General features: G+C 39.4%; 1 protein-coding gene across 1 annotated transcript in view; it reads left to right on the plus strand.

The window, feature by feature from the left end:
- Positions 1-1,947: 1,947 nt before the first annotated feature.
- The window catches only part of LOC103923928 (protein unc-79 homolog), a 113,706-nt gene continuing 98,603 nt past the window's right edge, over positions 1,948-17,050 (plus strand). Inside the window, exons 1-10 of the mRNA XM_009332368.1 lie at positions 1,948-2,035; positions 5,001-5,093; positions 6,410-6,465; positions 7,110-7,239; positions 8,725-8,789; positions 10,595-10,683; positions 11,857-11,897; positions 13,153-13,181; positions 14,241-14,470; positions 14,802-14,973. Of these exons, the coding sequence (XP_009330643.1) occupies positions 1,948-2,035; positions 5,001-5,093; positions 6,410-6,465; positions 7,110-7,239; positions 8,725-8,789; positions 10,595-10,683; positions 11,857-11,897; positions 13,153-13,181; positions 14,241-14,470; positions 14,802-14,973 (993 nt within the window). The remainder of the gene's footprint in view (positions 2,036-5,000; positions 5,094-6,409; positions 6,466-7,109; positions 7,240-8,724; positions 8,790-10,594; positions 10,684-11,856; positions 11,898-13,152; positions 13,182-14,240; positions 14,471-14,801; positions 14,974-17,050) is intronic.

Below are 17,050 nucleotides of genomic sequence, written 5' to 3' on the forward strand. Positions count from 1 at the left end.
AATACATTAATATTCTAGCAATATGTAAACAGGTGTTTTGTGTGTGAGACACCCAAAGCATTTTGTTTATCATTCTAACAGCCCTAGCAAGGCCTCAGCTGGAGGAAAATTTTCAGATTTGTCCATGTGGCTTCAAGAAAGACATGGACCTCTTGGGAGGAGTCCAGGAAAGAAACAAGAATGGTTTGAGGTCTAGAAAATGTGAACAGTGAGGAAAAATGGAAGGAACTTGGTTTGTCTAGCTTAGAGGAAAATAGAAGGGAGACATGATTATCATATACAAATATGTAAAGTTTGCTGCAAGGAGAAATGAAATAAACTAAACCAAACTATTTGTGGTTACAGTTGATCAGGATAAGAAGTTACAAGCTTAAACTGTAGCAATGGAAACTTTTTTTTTAAAAAAAGGCCTTCTTATGATAAAGATGGTTAAGCACTAGGATGAATTGCCAGGAGAAGGAGTGAACTGTCTTGCAGATTTTTAAGAACAGTTTAGATAAATATCTGCCAGGAATAATTTGGTTGACTCATGCTTGGGGCAAGGGGAGGTCACTTGCTGTTTTCTATGGTTCTGTGTACTGAGAATTAAATTTTGCAATACAACTTGTTATTTATTTCTCCCTCAGCTTAGCATTTGACTAAAAGAAACTTATTTTTTCTTATCAGAAAAATCAATGTTGTTTGGGTAAGTACAGCTGGTGCGCTAGGTGGTTCTGAGCTTTGGTCCAATCAGATCATGCAAAACTCTCAATGCTTAGCTGGTAAATATGTATTGCAAGAGAGAAACACGCTCTAGCATTAAGGGTCTGGTTAGACCCATGCATAGAAGACTTGCCAAAACCACTGAAATGGAGTGCTAATTTTAATTCTTACTATGACTTATGATGTTTACAGCTACAGATCTCTGAGCTCTTCACAGGGGCAGTTTTAAATCATCCTAGTTGTACAGATGAGACCGAAGGCCTGTGTAACATACTTAACGTTACAGAGTGAGTAACAAAAGGAATCCCTCTCATGCAGGAGAAAGGCCTTATGAGGTATTGGGATCATCATACAGGTTCAAACTTGGGGCTCATTGAGTGCTGTAACCTTTCTCTGAGGGTTATTGGCCCCAGCTCAATTCCTCATTTGGAAGAGGGTATAAAGATGCCACAGTGCCCAGATACACAATGACCTGTCCCTTCCTTTTGGATCTTGAAACGTTGCATGTTTCTTAAGTATCCCTTCCAAAGAGTTGTAGTATAATTAATTAGAGTAAGGATGGAAATTCTTGATAAATATTCTTTTCCTTTTAAGCCTTGGCCATTTTTGGCCTCAATGGCTTCCCATGAAAACAAGATCCCTAGTTTAATCACATGTTTGAAAAATACAGTGATGCTTCCTGTAGTCTCTATGTAGGGGGGTACTTTGCAGCTCTCTTGAGGGTAATTAAGATAAAAATCTTATTTTTCTATGGCTGATAAAGACTAGAATGCTTTTTGCAAAAGCAGGCCTTTCAGTACCAAAGTGCATATCAAATTCTGATTCTAATAACATCTCTGCTTAAATGCAGACCACTGTATGTTAATCAGTGTATGATTAAAATCAACATTGATTTAAATCAATGATTTTTCTGGCTGTAGTATTCATATTCCCTCCAAACTCTTCTGAGTACTGTTGAACAGCTGTTTCCCTGTATTTTAGGAGAGGCTTAAAAATGATAGGTGAAATCTCTTGTCTATAGTGATTAACTTCCCAAATTACTTTGAGGGGAAAACGTGAATTTAAATGTAATTTTTTTAATAGTTTTATAAAATAAAAAGTACATAGTCATAATTATATTTCCATTGTAATGATTCTGTATTTATTTCATTTTATTCAACAGATCTTGGGCAATCAATTTTTTACACTACTACATGCTTACTTCCTTTTCTCAATGATGATATTCTGAGTACTTTACCCTATACAATGATTTCAACACTAGCTACCTTTCCTCCATTTCTGCACAAGGATATTGTAGAGTATCTCAGCACATCTTTTCTGCCTATGGCTATATGTAAGTAGAACTCATTCTAGTATTGTTATGTCTCAGAAAACATGGTGCACTGCTATAATAATAGTATCGGACTGTAGGAGTCAAAGTTTGATCTATTATAGAATTGTAATGGGACATCAATCTACTTTATGTGTGTAAAATAATTCCATGTGACTACTTTTCAAAGGGAAATAATTCTGTAATTTATTTGTTTATTATGCTCTGTTACTGTGTGAATTCTTCCTTCATTTAAAGGGTAGAGTTTAGCTTCTTTAAGAAATACACTGTTTTCAGACTCGTAGAACTTTTGATGCCAGCAGTGCAGGTTTTGAATACAAAATCAATGGACGAACTGCTCCTGAAACGATAGATGCAATAGCAACATGCATAACTTTTGCATCTGGACTAAATCCGAATGTACAAGAATGACTCTTCGCAATGTAATGATGTGATGAATTTCTGATTTTTCTCCTTCCCTTTCTTCTCAGCATTTTCTCTTTAAGTTCTGTACCAAATGGCTGTGCCTGTAATGTCTCCTATCAGTGTGTTAAGACTGAGTCTGACAGTGCCTACCTTTTTTTTTCCTCTTTCTTTTTTCTTTAAACAATTTCAAAATCCCTGCAGAATGTGAATCCTGAGGTATGTTCTGAATGCTTGTCTAGGTACCTGATAAAAAGCTTGATGGGATTTCAGTAGTAGTGAGAAATTTAACCATGTTCTGCAGATGGAAGCACTAGGACCAATATTAAAAGTCAGTTTTAACCAACAAGCCTTTTACTGTGTGGGTGATCAAACACTGGAACAGTTTGCCAGAGAGGTTGCAGATTCTCCATCCTAGCAGATGCTCAAAACACAACTGGACAAGGTCCTGAGTACCTGCTCTAGCTGGCCTTTCTTTGAGCAGGGGGGTTGGACAAGACAGTCACCGGAGGTCCCTTCTAACATCAACCGTCCTGTGATTCTGTGAGAATGTCTCCTCCTTATCTGTATTCCAGACCTTTGTGGAAAAACATGAACAACTTTGTACATAGATCAACACCGATGTCATTTAAGCATGTAGAAGGTGCTGTTAATACATGGAAAGAAGCATGGTCCAGTGTTCTGAGATTAAGATTTTATGGAAACTTATCACCTATGTTTTCTGGCTCTACCAGTCAGTGATCTTGGAGAAATCCCTTAACTCTTCTGTACCTCAGTTTCCCCATGTAAAATAGTCCCTTGTAAGACATTGCCATGATGTTTTCTCTGTTACCTTTGACAGGTCTAATAACAGAATGCAAATGAAAATTGCGAAGATATGTTTCATACATATGTGCAATAGGTCCTCTTTGGGTTAAGTACAGAATGTTGCATTAAACTCCTTTTTCTTCCATTACTGTTACCTGTTAAAGAACAGCTGATGTAGGTGACTTATCCTTTCCTGTCTATCTTCAGATCTGTAAAACTGTTTTCCAAAACAATTGATTGAGCCAAATTCTTGGTTTACTTAAATAGATACTATTACCCAACTGCCCTTGGCAGAGATTGCATCCATGTAGAGCATGGGAGCAACCTTCATCATGCTGCCTTTTTCCTCAAACAGTTTTGTTTAGATCTCTCTACGAAACCAGTCTGCTGCTCTTGAAATTTGGCTTCTAGTACTGTGTCCTACTTTTCTGCTGATGGCCACATTTTAATTGCCAGGTTAGAGCTGCTGAGTATTTTGCAGTTTAAATCCATACAAACAGACCTTGCTGTAATAATGTGGGGGCTCTTATGTGTGTGGATGAGATTAAAAAAAGCATGAATGAAGTGCAACAAAGAGAGCCATGGTAATGTTGGGTCATGTGGAGAAGTACCAGATAGAAGAGAGAAATTGTCCATTTTCCCTTCCCTCCTTCTTTTCCAGTCAAGTGCTCTTTTAATTAGTGTTCTAGTCTTTCCCCACCGGGAATGATCTGCCCCTTTACAAGATGAGTGCAGAACCTTTCCTTCCCCTAGTGTTCAGCTTTAATCAAACCGAAAGGGAGGATGCAAGGGATTGTGTAAGCAGCTGGGGAGCCAGATGGGAGGGATGAAAGCATCTCACTGAACTGGTAGCTACAGTTCTGTGCTTCTATCCCAAATGCTCGGTATTTGGGTCCTGGCAGCCAGGCTTGGGAAAGTGCCGTGAGTGAGGATGGGCAAGATACATGCCACATCTCTGTGTAGGAGGTTGCCTTCAAAGCCATATTGCCATGTTATAGTTCAGCAAATAAACACCTACGCTCTGCAGGGTTTTTCCAAGTATACCATTTAATAGTTACCACTTCGTAGGAGACCAGAAGGAACTCTAGCCACTTTATGTGCAGAGTCAAAGTTACAGCAGCTTTGCTATACTTCAGTGCTACTGTTTATCATTATCTTAGCACAGTTCACATAATGAGGAGGACTAATTTTTCTGGTAGGTAGCTACAGCTTGAACTCATACCATGTGCTCCCTGAGAAGTAATCTGTGCCATACACCAGCAGCCAGCAGCTACCACCAGCCCCAACCCTTCATCAGTATACCTCAACAGCAGGCTTTCAATTTTTTTCTTGTTTCTTTACCCTCCACTTCCTCCTTACCTCTCTTACAATCCAAGCCCTAGGTGCACTTGACTATAGGTGCACAGTAACACTGTTTTGACCAGTCTGGGGGTTCTGAAGGAGAGTGCCTGAGATCACTGTCTTTGGTTGATGCAGCTCTGAGAATGAAATCTTACTGATCTGGAAAACCAGGTGTGCACTCTGTGAAGCAATACTATATTCTTAGTCATCTTCCTCTTCCAGCAGAAAAGGGGTTTCACCCCCTCCAATACAGAGTGTTTCTAGTTTTTTAGGTTTGGTTGTTTTGTTTTGTTTTTTTTTTGATGACGTGGGACCTTAGGAATTCTATTTGCATCAGTTGGAATCAGTTATATGCTATTCTTGCCTAATTTTCCTTGTTATACAATAGAAAATGTTTTCTTTTTTCCTTTCTTTCAAGTGGGGTCCTCAAAAAGAGAAGGTGTTCCAGCACATGTCAATCTATCTGCATCATCAATGCTAATGATTGCAATGCAGTACACATCAAACCCAGGTATGTGTAAACATGCAACAGGGTATCATTCTCTCTTAAACTATGAGTTATGAAGTACTGTGTCAAATGCAATCAGAAAAGTTCAGATGATGGGAAAAATCTGTCTCACCATCCAACACAGAATGAAAAATAAGTGATTTTAGTCAAAACTGGAATTTCTGAGCATCATGCTTGAGGTAATCATTATGTAGATGAGAGGTCTCATTGTGATGAAGAAATAGGATTTGGCCCAGGGTTGGAGACTCTGATCTACTCTTGCTTGACATCAGAAAATAGTGTTGATATATAACATCAGTGTTGGAGAGAAATCACCACTAACTTTGACTATAGAAATTCATAGTAACAGTTTGTTTTATACTATGATTCATATCCCACCAAGTTCAGAACTGATACTATTTTTTAAAGAAGATGGGTAATGCTGGCTGCAGGCTCGGCAGAACTATAATGAATTTAAATGTAATTATAAATATCTAAACACAAGGCCATTCCCTCTCACTGTGGTGCAGTCCCAGTTAAATCAGTGGGATCACATAACCAAACTGAAACAAAATTTAACCTGAGGGAGCTGTTACATTGCACGATAGTCAACTATCTCCCTTTTTATGTAGATGGTGTGTGTGGGGAGGAACCTCACACTGCAGTATGTATATGAGAAGTGTTACATCATGCTTATGTAGTTCACAGCGGTAAATAAAAGCAGCACACCATTTTTACAAGCTACTCGCACAAGTTAGTTTTTTTCATGAAATGTTCTATTTTTGTTTGTGAATTCCATGTTCCAGCCATCTGGAGGAAAACGTTGCCCTGTGGTTTTTGGGAAGTCAAAGATATAAAGTAGTTCATTTGGCTCTAATGTTTGTTTGATACAGAGTGGCTCCTATAGCCTTTGGTATACATGGGAATAATGTATTGTTACATGTGACTTCCATTACTGCCTCAAGATGAATGACAAGATACCCATTTACAGCTTTAGATTGTGCCAGAGGGACAAATTTTAAGTGAATTAGCAGGTATGCTTAAACTAGATGTGTTTGAAAAAGAACTCCATTGCTATGGAGTGTACAAAAAGCTGTACACTCATAATACTCATTATCTTCCTGCATTCCTTGACAGAAACAAGTTACTAATATTTAATTTCTAATCTTTGTGATGACACTCAGGGCAATGATTCTTCAGCAAACCTTTTAAAATAAAAAGTAATTAAATGAGGTATAGAGTTTTGAATGGACAAAGCAAAGCCAATCAGCTAATTATGTCACTTCTGTAACTTGAGTTTCCATTTCAGTATTATGTCTATACCGTCTTTTCTCTCTCAGTGTATCACTGCCAATTATTGGAATGCCTCATGAAATATAAGCAAGAAGTATGGAAAGTAAGTTTATGATCATATATACTTCGTGGAAATGACTGTATTTGGATAGTAATGAAAACCAGATGGCTTGAAAATTGAACTGACTGTGTGCCAAGAAGTTGTAAATGATCTTCATAATCCAGAAGGAGGACTGGATATAGAGAGGAAGGTCCCTCTGATTTTTAGTTTACAGAAGCAGCTCCATGTTTTGTAGAGCAGAGCTCCATTTCCTAAATACTATGTGGTTGTGGCTCCAATTAGCAGAAATTCTAATAATGACCAATCTTCTTAGTTCATGTGGGACTGAACTTTTATGAGGACTATTTGTGAGTATTGTCTTAGCCTGAATCTGATCTGGATCCAGTTATTTATCTATATCACACCTCTTTTTGCTCCATGGCTAGACAGAGCCTTCATTTGTTATATGTTAGTATACTATGCAGGGTGGGTGGTAGCCGTTGGATGCTCTGGTCAAACTCAGAAGCCAGTTGTGAACATGTTGAAGTTAGTCATCTAATCTACTTGTAAGAGCGTACAAAGGATGTTTGGTAGGGCATGAAATGTATATATTTTGTGTGTTCAGGTATCTTTGAACACAAGTAATATATATTTAATTGTGTTTTGTTACCTTGCAAAATAAACATTTTGTATATGTCTTTCCTTAGGATTTGCTATATGTGATAGCCTATGGACCATCTCAAGTTAAACCTCCAGCAGTACAAATGTTATTTCACTATTGGCCCAATTTAAAACCCCCTGGAGCAATCAGTGAGTACAGAGGACTGCAGTACACAGGTCAGTGCAGCTGTTTTTGTATAGGCCAAAATAAATGTAAAGGAAATGATCAGAATTGTGTTAATGTCACATGTTTGCAGTTCTACGATGTATTTTGAAATCTTTTATTCGATAAGTTGGTACTTTCGTAAGTATATACAATATCCATTTCTCTGTATTTTCAGAAGATGTTATGAAAAATAAAAACTGTGATCCTGGCTAACAAATATATTGTGTTACTCCCGATACTAACTAATCCAGAACAGGAGAAGAAATAAATACAGTGTTCCAAATCATCCGTGAAACTGCCTTCTTGGCGTCACAAGGGTTCTGGCTTATGTTCCTTTCAATTATTGCTTTGGTTGCTTTTGTTGTGCCAGCTGCTATCACTGCTGCTGTTGCTAAGACTCCTTATCTGGCTATTACTGTCAAAAAAAAGTCAGGTGATGTCAGGTGCAGTCAGTATAATGGATAAGTTCTCAAGGTTGACTATAGGGTGAAAATGAGAGACAAAGTCAGCAATGCAGCTGGAGCTGAGTAGACGGATGGTACAAAGCCCTCTGTCCACCAAACTCCCCAATGATACTGATAGGATTGTGCTTCTACGGTGGGGACTGTCCAGCAGCAATTCATGACTTGCTTTTCCTGCTTGTCTGTCTCAACTTGTTTCAAATAATCTCTGTTATATGGGATATGTTTTGTTCACTTTCAAAATTTCTGGACGAGAATGCGACATTTTAAGCAATAAAAACGAAGGATTGGAAGAGACCATAGAAGACCCCCTAGACCAACTCAAGTACATCCTGAATGTTCCTGATTCATGTTTGTCTGATCTGTTCTAAAGCCTTCCCTTGAAGGGTTGATAGATTTTTCTTGACTTTTTTTAAAAATCATTCTTCTTGTACTGTTCTGCATCACCTCTTTCATGCAAGCAGGTCTGCAAACTAAGCATGATATTCCGTGTGAACCGTTACTAACACTGGAATAATTTTCCTATATATAAATTTTCTGTTAATGTATCCCAGAATGGGATGAGCATTAACTGCAGTTGTTTGTTGTTTACTTCTTGTCATTACAAAGCTAAGGCTCCTTCTGTGGCTGGACTATTTTTTCTTTATCATAGCTGTTTCCATTTTGCCTGGGAATGTTACTGAATTTACTCAGCTACTCCTACCATCCTGCTCTGGAGTGGAAGGATAATTAATTAATTCAAGGTGTTGGTGAGATCAGGAAGGGTCTACAACGGGGATGTCTGCCTCTTACTTTTTCCATTTCTTCGCTGAGTTCATGGTTCATTTCATAATTATATCCCAAACAAGTCAGTAGGCATATATATTCTAGATTGTTTATTGTAATTATGAGGCTTCCTGAGGAATGGCTAGGTCTTCTCTCATATTTGTATAGTACTTAGTACAAGAGGATCTTGTTCTTAATTGATACCGCTAGACACAAAGAATATTAATATATTTTCTCCATTTATTAATCAGCTGTGTTTTGGTTTTGCAGCCTGGAATCCTATTCATTGCCAGCACATTGAATGCCATAATGCGATTAACAAACCAGCTGTGAAGGTACTGCTATTTATTCAGGGGTCAAACGCAACTATCTGGGGGATGGGAGGTTGCACTTTGACCCCAGCCATATGCTCTGGTTGTGTGCAGGTGACCAAGAGCAGGAGCTAAGGGAACAGCAAAGCCCGTCGAGAGCAAGGGGGCCAGAACTTTGTGAATATGTTCTTTGGCTGCCTAAAGCAAAATGGAATATTTCCTCCAACAACTGTGGGCCAAGTCTTGATATTAAACATGAGGATGGTTGCAGAGCACTTTATAAAATTATAAGCTGGCTCCTGGCTAATCCATGTAAATATTTTTCTGAACACATATATGTGTGTAAATATGTGCACAAATATTGCTATATACAGGAAACTATGTCAATTACATAGGTACATATTCACCTTGGTATTTCGATTGAGGTCATACAATGCACCTACCCTGATTGTGATCCTTTGCTTGGAATGTGTCCTAAAGCAAACAGCAACAAAGCTTTACTTACCTCTTCTATAGCCCTCTTTGAGGGAGGTAAATGATATCTTTCCTGTTCACACGCAGGGTGACAAAGTAAAATGGCTTGACCAGGATCATAGTGCAATTTGATGGCAGAGGCAAGAACAGCATCCCAAGTCCGGAGCATACTACTGTTAGGTGTACTAACTAATTCGATTTGTATCTAGTTAAATATGTAGATACAACCAATTTTCCTAGCATCAATTCATATACTAACATAATTACATTAGTCAAACAGTTCTTCAGTAAGCCTTTTCCACAGGCTATGACACTTGATAGGTGTCACCATTATGCCCTATCTCACAAGTCCCGCAAGGGACCACTTTCCCGCCTACTCCAATTATTCTCCATGATCCCTTTTCATAGGAGAAAAAGCTGGAAGGTGTTGCTTCATGTTGTAGTGATCACTACATTCAGACTAATTACTGAGTAAAGCAAAATACCAATGAAATTTACAGTTCCAAGCTTTGCAGATGAAATACCTGAATATTTTTGAATGATCTCTTATCTTAACTTTGACAGAACCAGTCTTGATCAGTCATCACTCAGAAAAATGCAGCCTGTTGTCTCTTGAATAGATGAATGTAAATTTGGTTAACAAAGATGAGAAACATTCAAAGAGGCATTTGTCTTTATAAATAAGATTTTGCACTTGAATGGAGTAAGAAACATTATGATTTAAGTGTATTGTGTATACGTACTACTGTTCAGCTTTTCCTTAAATAGTACAAAATAACAAATGTGTATGTAACCTTTCTGTAACTGGCTAATGTGGAAGGATAAAAGCTAATGAAAGACAAAGTTTGGACCTATGCTGCCAAGGGAACTGCGGGTCCATAGTCTTCGTTCTGTCACTGGAATTGTGCTGTATAGTTAACAACTATGATGACTGAAAATGAGATTTTGCTGAAAGAGGTGTTACTGAGAGAGAAAAATCTAGACTTTTGCATTACCTTGTCCTAAGCAATGGATCCTCTAAGTGACTCTCTTTGGAAAAAAAGAAAAAGTAAGTCTGACTATGCAGTGTAAACGTGTAACACAAAACATACTTGTCTTTCAGAGAGTGATAGCACTGATATTGAAATATGTCCTGTTCTTTTCCCATAGGCTCTCGTTTTCAGTTACATCCCTCTCTTTGTTAGAAATAATTTGAGCTCCTACTGCCAGATGCAGAGTACCATCTTTCAGAATGCTAAATGCTCTCAACACCTATCAAAGCTGTGTTATATTGTATGTCCTAGCATTGATGTGTTGAACTTTCTCAGTGAACTTCAATGAACAAATGTGTTAATTCTTTTCCTTCTCTGTTTCAGATGTGCATTGACCCATCCTTATCTGTGGCGTTGGGTGATAAGCCACCTCCGCTATATCTTTGTGAAGAATGCAGCCAGAGAATTGCAGGGTAGGTAAACTAAGAGCTGGAAAATGATCAGGTATAGTCAGACTCCAGAGTTCAGAACTCTGGAGTTATGCTTTATTTCAGTATGATTAGCATATAATTTATATAGATAACTGTTGAAATATACGGAGCACACTGCCACTCAGTATGAATAAGGATTACAGAAATTTACCCCACATGATAGGCATTTGCATCTAGTTTGAACAGTAGTGAATTTTAAAGTTAAGATCTCTGGATGAATAGATACTGTGGGATGCATTGACTATGATAGAGGAACCTTATTAATGTGCAAGCTTTTGCTTATGAAACTTTTTTCTCCTCATCCTTTAGTTGTCGTTAAAAGCAGGACATTACAATGAAAGCTCTTTCACAGAGACTTCATTACTTTTCTGTAACATGTATTTCAGATTATTCTCTAGGGTATGCTGTGAAGCAGCAGAGTGAAGACTTGAAATTGGTCTAGGCTTGTCCAGTACCTGGAAGGAATATAGCCTGAGATGAATTAACCTCATTTATTCTTTTTTTTGTTTTTTTAATTTTATTTTTTTTAAATTGCTAATTTGGTTTGCATTACTTTACAAGGTCTACTAACTCTTATGGGGAGTTCCAATCATTAGTTCAAATGGACAAGGTTACAGGTAGTTCAGAAGCTACATGGGTTTTTTTGTCCACAGTTTAAGACACCTTTATGTCACACCAGCTGTAGGAAAAGCAATTACATCTCACCTTAGATTTTTAAGTCATCATTGATTTAAAGCTGCAGGAAAAAGTAATTGAATTTGATAGAAGCATAGCTTCTAAGGAGACTCACAGAAAACGGTACTGGTACATTTTTTTTCCCTATGTTTGTCTGTTATTCTTCACTATCATTTCTTTGCCATCAGACTTTCAGAGCACACACTATTTTAATTTGATAAATTTATGCCTTAAAGTAATTTTTTGAAAGCCTTGAACATGGTGGATCAACATCAGCAAAGTGGTAATTTGCAATAAGACAGGCGCAACAAAGAGTGGTAATGTAAAGCAGCCTGAAATTTATAAAACTACATTTGTAAAAAAGCAGCTTCAGAATAATGTCAGTCCTACCACATTAATTTAGATAAATTTCCTCTGTGCAAAAATAAATGCATATATAAATAAAAAATGGAAAGCTAATTAGATATACAATTTTTATAGGGATCACAGTGAATGGTTGATTGATGTTCTTCTACCACAAGGTAAGAGGTATTTTAAGGGTAGGTACAAACTAATAATTGTACAACCCTATGCTTACTGATCTTTCTGCATCTGTATTACTTGAAATGCTCCATTCTATTCTATTTTAAAGTAGCTTGTACTTAACACTGCTTAATGTCCTTAAAGTACTATGAAAAATTGACTAATCTCAACCTGAAATACTATGCAACTCTTTATGTGTGAGGAAACAGAGGCAATTGAACAGATTTTCAAATCTTGAAGCATCCACAGTTGGGACCAAGTTTTTTAAAAGTATTTGGGTCCCACACTGGTGTCCAAAAAAGGGGGCTGGTTCTTCCGGTAACCTGGGTCTGATTCGAAAGCTCTTAAAGCTTCTGAAAATCTATTCTGAACAGAAGGCTCTAAAGGATATCAGAAAAGGACATAAAATATTTCTCAATCATCCAGTCATTGATCCAATCATTGTCCTTTGGCCAGTGAGAGAGCCTGATATTCTATTATCTACCAGAATGCAGACAAAGCTTGTTGACAGACTAATCAGAATTTCCTGGGTTTATAAGGACAGTCACATATTCTCTAAAATAACCCTTTCAAGGACAGAACAAAGACACTCCCTTTCTCTCTGTTCTGCAAACTGAAAATTCTTAGGCAGGGCAGATTTTTTTTTTGCTGTCTCCTTTTAGTTGAAATCTAATCCAGATTAAGAATGTTTTATTTACTTAAGGGAAATACTTCTTTTTACTCAGCCACCTATATTTACTGAATCAGATGTTGCCAGGGCAACAGACTGAATAGCTACTGCTTACAGGTTGAATCTGCAAACATTTTGCTATGGAGATATGGGCCACAGACATAGTGGCTGCTTCTACATTGTTCATCCATATTGACTAATCTTTCATCCTGCGAGCTTTCACAGGCGGTGTAGGCACATCTGAGCCATGTCTCCTACAGCATGCCACAGTAGTGTGCCTGCAGGTGTGCTCTTACAAGTTTGTCCGTGAGGCAGAAGCATAGATAGAAGGTGGACAGGATGCAGAGCGCACCACACTTAATGCACCAACGCTGTTATTAATTTCAGCGTAGAAATAGCCAGGAGGCTTAAGTATACAGTGTCCCACCTCATGCAGTCCAACAGGCTTAGAGGTTTCAATAATATGTGGAAACACAAGTTTAGCCTCAGACTTCCTTGCAGCAAGTCCATTTTCCCATGGCTGCCATAGTAGAACAGAAGGATCGTCATTCTGTGTTGATGTTTTGTATGCCTTCCCCTTACAGCTGAAATTTCTGCTATATGTCAGAAGAAGGTAAGATTCAGTCATTTGTGTGATGGGGCATGATTTGATGTTGTGTGTAGTGTCATTCCATTACAGTGTGGTGCGTTCTTTTTTGTACCATTCCAAATTTTCACAATTTATCCATGAATGCATTTGTTGGTGAATGGGAATGATTCAGTAGCAAGGTTTCTTTTTGTTAAAACTGCTGATGTTTGATTTGAGTTGTAGGTTTTTGTTGAAGTGGCAATTAGTAAAGCAATTCAGTTGTACAGTTGAGCTCCATTTTTGTTCTCTAACTCTGCTTATGAAGAGGATAGAGCAAGAGATTAATTTTAAATCTACATGTTTATATCTTCTCATCTCCTTGAAGTCTTGGATTAATCCTAAATTGGACAAAAATCCTACTGTAAACTGTATATTTTTAAAATTATATGGACTGAAAGTCTTCAGTGCTTGGCTCTAAAAAGATTGCTGACAAAAAGAATCTGCTTGCAATACATACCAGCTAGTGTGTGTTAATAACATTTTAATAATGAGGAATACAGTGTATAACATATTCTAGATCTTACGTGGTAAAGAAAGCTTTTATGTTAGGCCAGATTTCCAGGTGGCAAAAATAAAGGTAGCGCATATTTCAGAGGCTTGGATGGTTACCTATGATAAGGCAGATCCTTACATAGCATAAACTGATGTGGCACAATTGATTACACTCCTAAGGATCTGCTGGTTGCTACATGTAACTTAAAAAGACATTCTGAAGTATAACCAGGGGTTAAGAGAACTACTGTAAATTCTAGAGATTGTTCCAAGCCAGAAAGTTGAGGTTGATGACTTAAATGTTGGTTTGATCTGCTCCAAAAGAAGAGCAACCGTGACCTTTAAGTCCAGGCCCAGCATTTAGGCCTGAGCTCATCTTTCTGGAAGTTCAGTGACACTTGGCATCAGGAGTTAGCACACAGTTGTGCTTATATATAGTGATTTTGGAAATGACCAACACTTGAGCCAGTTCCCCAGTGCTGACTGTCACCCCTGTTTTCAGTTCCGCTTCCTGATACTTGTGGCCTGATAAAATCTTTTTTTATTTTCCAGAACTGTAGTTCACATGTCAGAAGAGCTGTTGTCACGTGCTTCTCAGCGGGCTGCTGTGGCCGCCATGGCAACAGGCCAGTGCGCTATTGTAAAAGATGCCATTCGAATCATCACAGCAGTGAAGTTGGGGCAGCTGCAGAAACCCATCTTTATCAGACCTCACCACCCCCTATCAATACCCGGGAGTGTGGGGCAGAGGAGCTTGTGTGTACTGTGGAAGCTGTGATCAGGTAATAACAGCAGCTTATGGGGCATCAATATGTAAAGCAGGATCAGGCTTTCATGTAAACATTGCCTGCAAATCTTGTGCAAGTTGATTTTAATTTCGCCAGGATAAGTTCAGAGCAGGGGCGCTGAATTCCTGCTCCGTTAGAGTACTGGTCAGCTGTGAGTGTTGTCCTCATGGAAGAAATCAGCCTTGAATCCTAGAATTTGATGTTATTTTATTACTGTTCTCAGGAAAATGATGAATCAGATGCCTTAACCTCCAGTTATTCTTGATCAGATACCTGTATCCAGTGCAGGAAAGCTGCATTCACTGACCACAAGCTTGTTTTATAGCTTGCTGAAGGAAGCGGAGTTTCATGCTGAGCAGAGGGAGTATGAACTCAACCGCAGGAGGCAAATGGGCCTCTCCTCTTCCCATCACTCTCTGGACAACACAGACTTTGATAATAAAGATGATGACAAGCATGACCAACGCCTCCTGAGCCAGTTTGGAATCTGGTTCTTGGTAAGAAATTCTTGCTCTCCTCTCTCACTCCTCTCTCTTCCCTCTCCTTTTCTTTCTGAAGCCTCAGTTTTACCTCTTTTTTCCTACTGCTTGGCTTTAGTTGGATACTTTTCTGATTTGTAAGCAAAAAGGAGTTCTATGAAGCTGTCAGACTTGGAGATTTCAGAACTAGTTTGGGTGCAGCTGCTCACTGCCTTCTGAGTCCTGTATAGAGTGTATAACAAAATTATTCACCCTCTCAGTTTTTTTTTATTGACTTTCTATGTGCTGTCATCTTCTGCTCACAAGTGTACCCTGTTGAGTGCCATTATTTTAACCTTAAAAGGCAATCCCCTAAAGATCTATCTTTCACCTTCCATCTTTCAATGTTACTCTCTGGACGCTCAGCTTTCTCTCTTACCTCTGAATAGGCTGGAGGAGTCTTAGTGGGCTGCTTTTCCTTCCTGCCTTCAGATTGGTCTAGCTGGATCAGTCCCAGTCATTGTACTCCAGCTAATTCACCCGGTGCGGGCTGAAACAGTGAAGCTCTGCTGGTTCCACCCCTCACAGTAGCTAGCAGAGATTATTCCAAAATAGCAGGGCTGCTGCTGGCTAGTTCATGAGCAAGCCAGGCTGGAGCCTGGTAGATCCTCAGAAATTGGATTCTGCAATTCTCCTTAAGAAGAATTCTCAGGCTCTTTCCAATTCACCTTGAGCTCTCAGGCTCTCTCCTTGGTCACCCAGTGACAAGCGGGGAATAGTAGGACCCCTCATCCATCATCTAAACAGATAGGGACAGCAGGGTGGCAGATCTAGAATTGCATAATGCCAACAAAGCTGCTCTGCTGTTTCAAGTGACTACATGAGTAAACTTTATATTCTGCTGATATCTTGTGGGTTTTGTTGTTTAATGTTGTTTTAGACCTAAAGCCTTTTATTTTTTTTTTAATTGTTTTTTGTTTTGCCATATTCATCTATTCTGTTTCAAACATTCTCCCTGTATGTTAGGGAGTGTTTCGATTGTCTAGAGCTCAACGATTGTGATGATGATACGGTTGAGTGTTTATGGGTAAGGATGAGGGGGAAGGCCAACAAGGCAGATATCCTGCTGGGAGTCTGTTATAGACCACCCAACCAGGATGAAGCGTTCTACAAGTGGCTGGCAGAAGTCTCACAATCGCTAGCCCTTGTTCTCGTGGGGGACTTCAACTTCCCAGACGTCTGCTGGAAATACAACATGGCAGAGAGGAAGCAGTCTAGGAGGTTCCTGGAGTGTGTGGAAGACAACTTCCTGACACAGCTGGTAAATGAGCCTACCAGGGGAGGTGCCTCGCTCGACCTCCTGTTTACAAGCAGAGAAGGACTGGTGGGAGATGTGGTGGTCGGAGGCCGTCTTGGGCTTAGCGACCATGAAATGGTAGAATTCTCAATTCTCGGTGAAGTAAGGAGGGGAGGCAGCAAAATTGCTACCATGGACTTCCGGAGGGCGGACTTTGGCCTGTTCAGGATGCTGGTTGAGAGAGTCCCTTGGGAGACAGTCCTGAAGGACAAAGGGGTCCAGGAAGGCTGGACGATCTTCAAGAAGGAAGTCTTAAAGGCGCAGGAGCAGGCTGTCCCCGTGTGCCATAAGACGAACGGGTGGGGAAGACGACCGGCCTGGCTGAACGGGGAGCTTTTGCTGGGACTCAGGAAAAAAAGGAGAGTTTACCGCTTGTGGAAGAAGGGGCAGGCGACTCAAGAAGAGTACAGGGATCTCGTTAGGTCGTGCAGAGAGGAAATGAGAAAGGCAAAAGCCCAGCTAGAACGCAACCTGGCCGCTGTCGTTAAAGACAACAAAAAAAGTTTTTACAAATATATTAATGACAAGAAGAGAGCCAGGGAGAATCTCCATCCTTTATTGGATGCGGGGGGGAACATTGTCACCGAGGATGAGGAAAAGGCTGAGGTACTTAATGCCTTCTTTGCCTCAGTCTTTAGCAATCAGACTAGTTACCCTCAGGGTACTCGGCGCCCTGAGCTGGAAAACAGGGATGGCGAGCAGGATGAACCCCCCATAATCCAAGAGGAAGCGGTCAACGACCTGCTACGTCATCTGGAT

Source organism: Pygoscelis adeliae, unplaced genomic scaffold, assembly GCF_000699105.1.
Source record: "Pygoscelis adeliae isolate BGI_AS28 unplaced genomic scaffold, ASM69910v1 Scaffold429, whole genome shotgun sequence".
NCBI lineage: Eukaryota > Metazoa > Chordata > Aves > Sphenisciformes > Spheniscidae > Pygoscelis > Pygoscelis adeliae.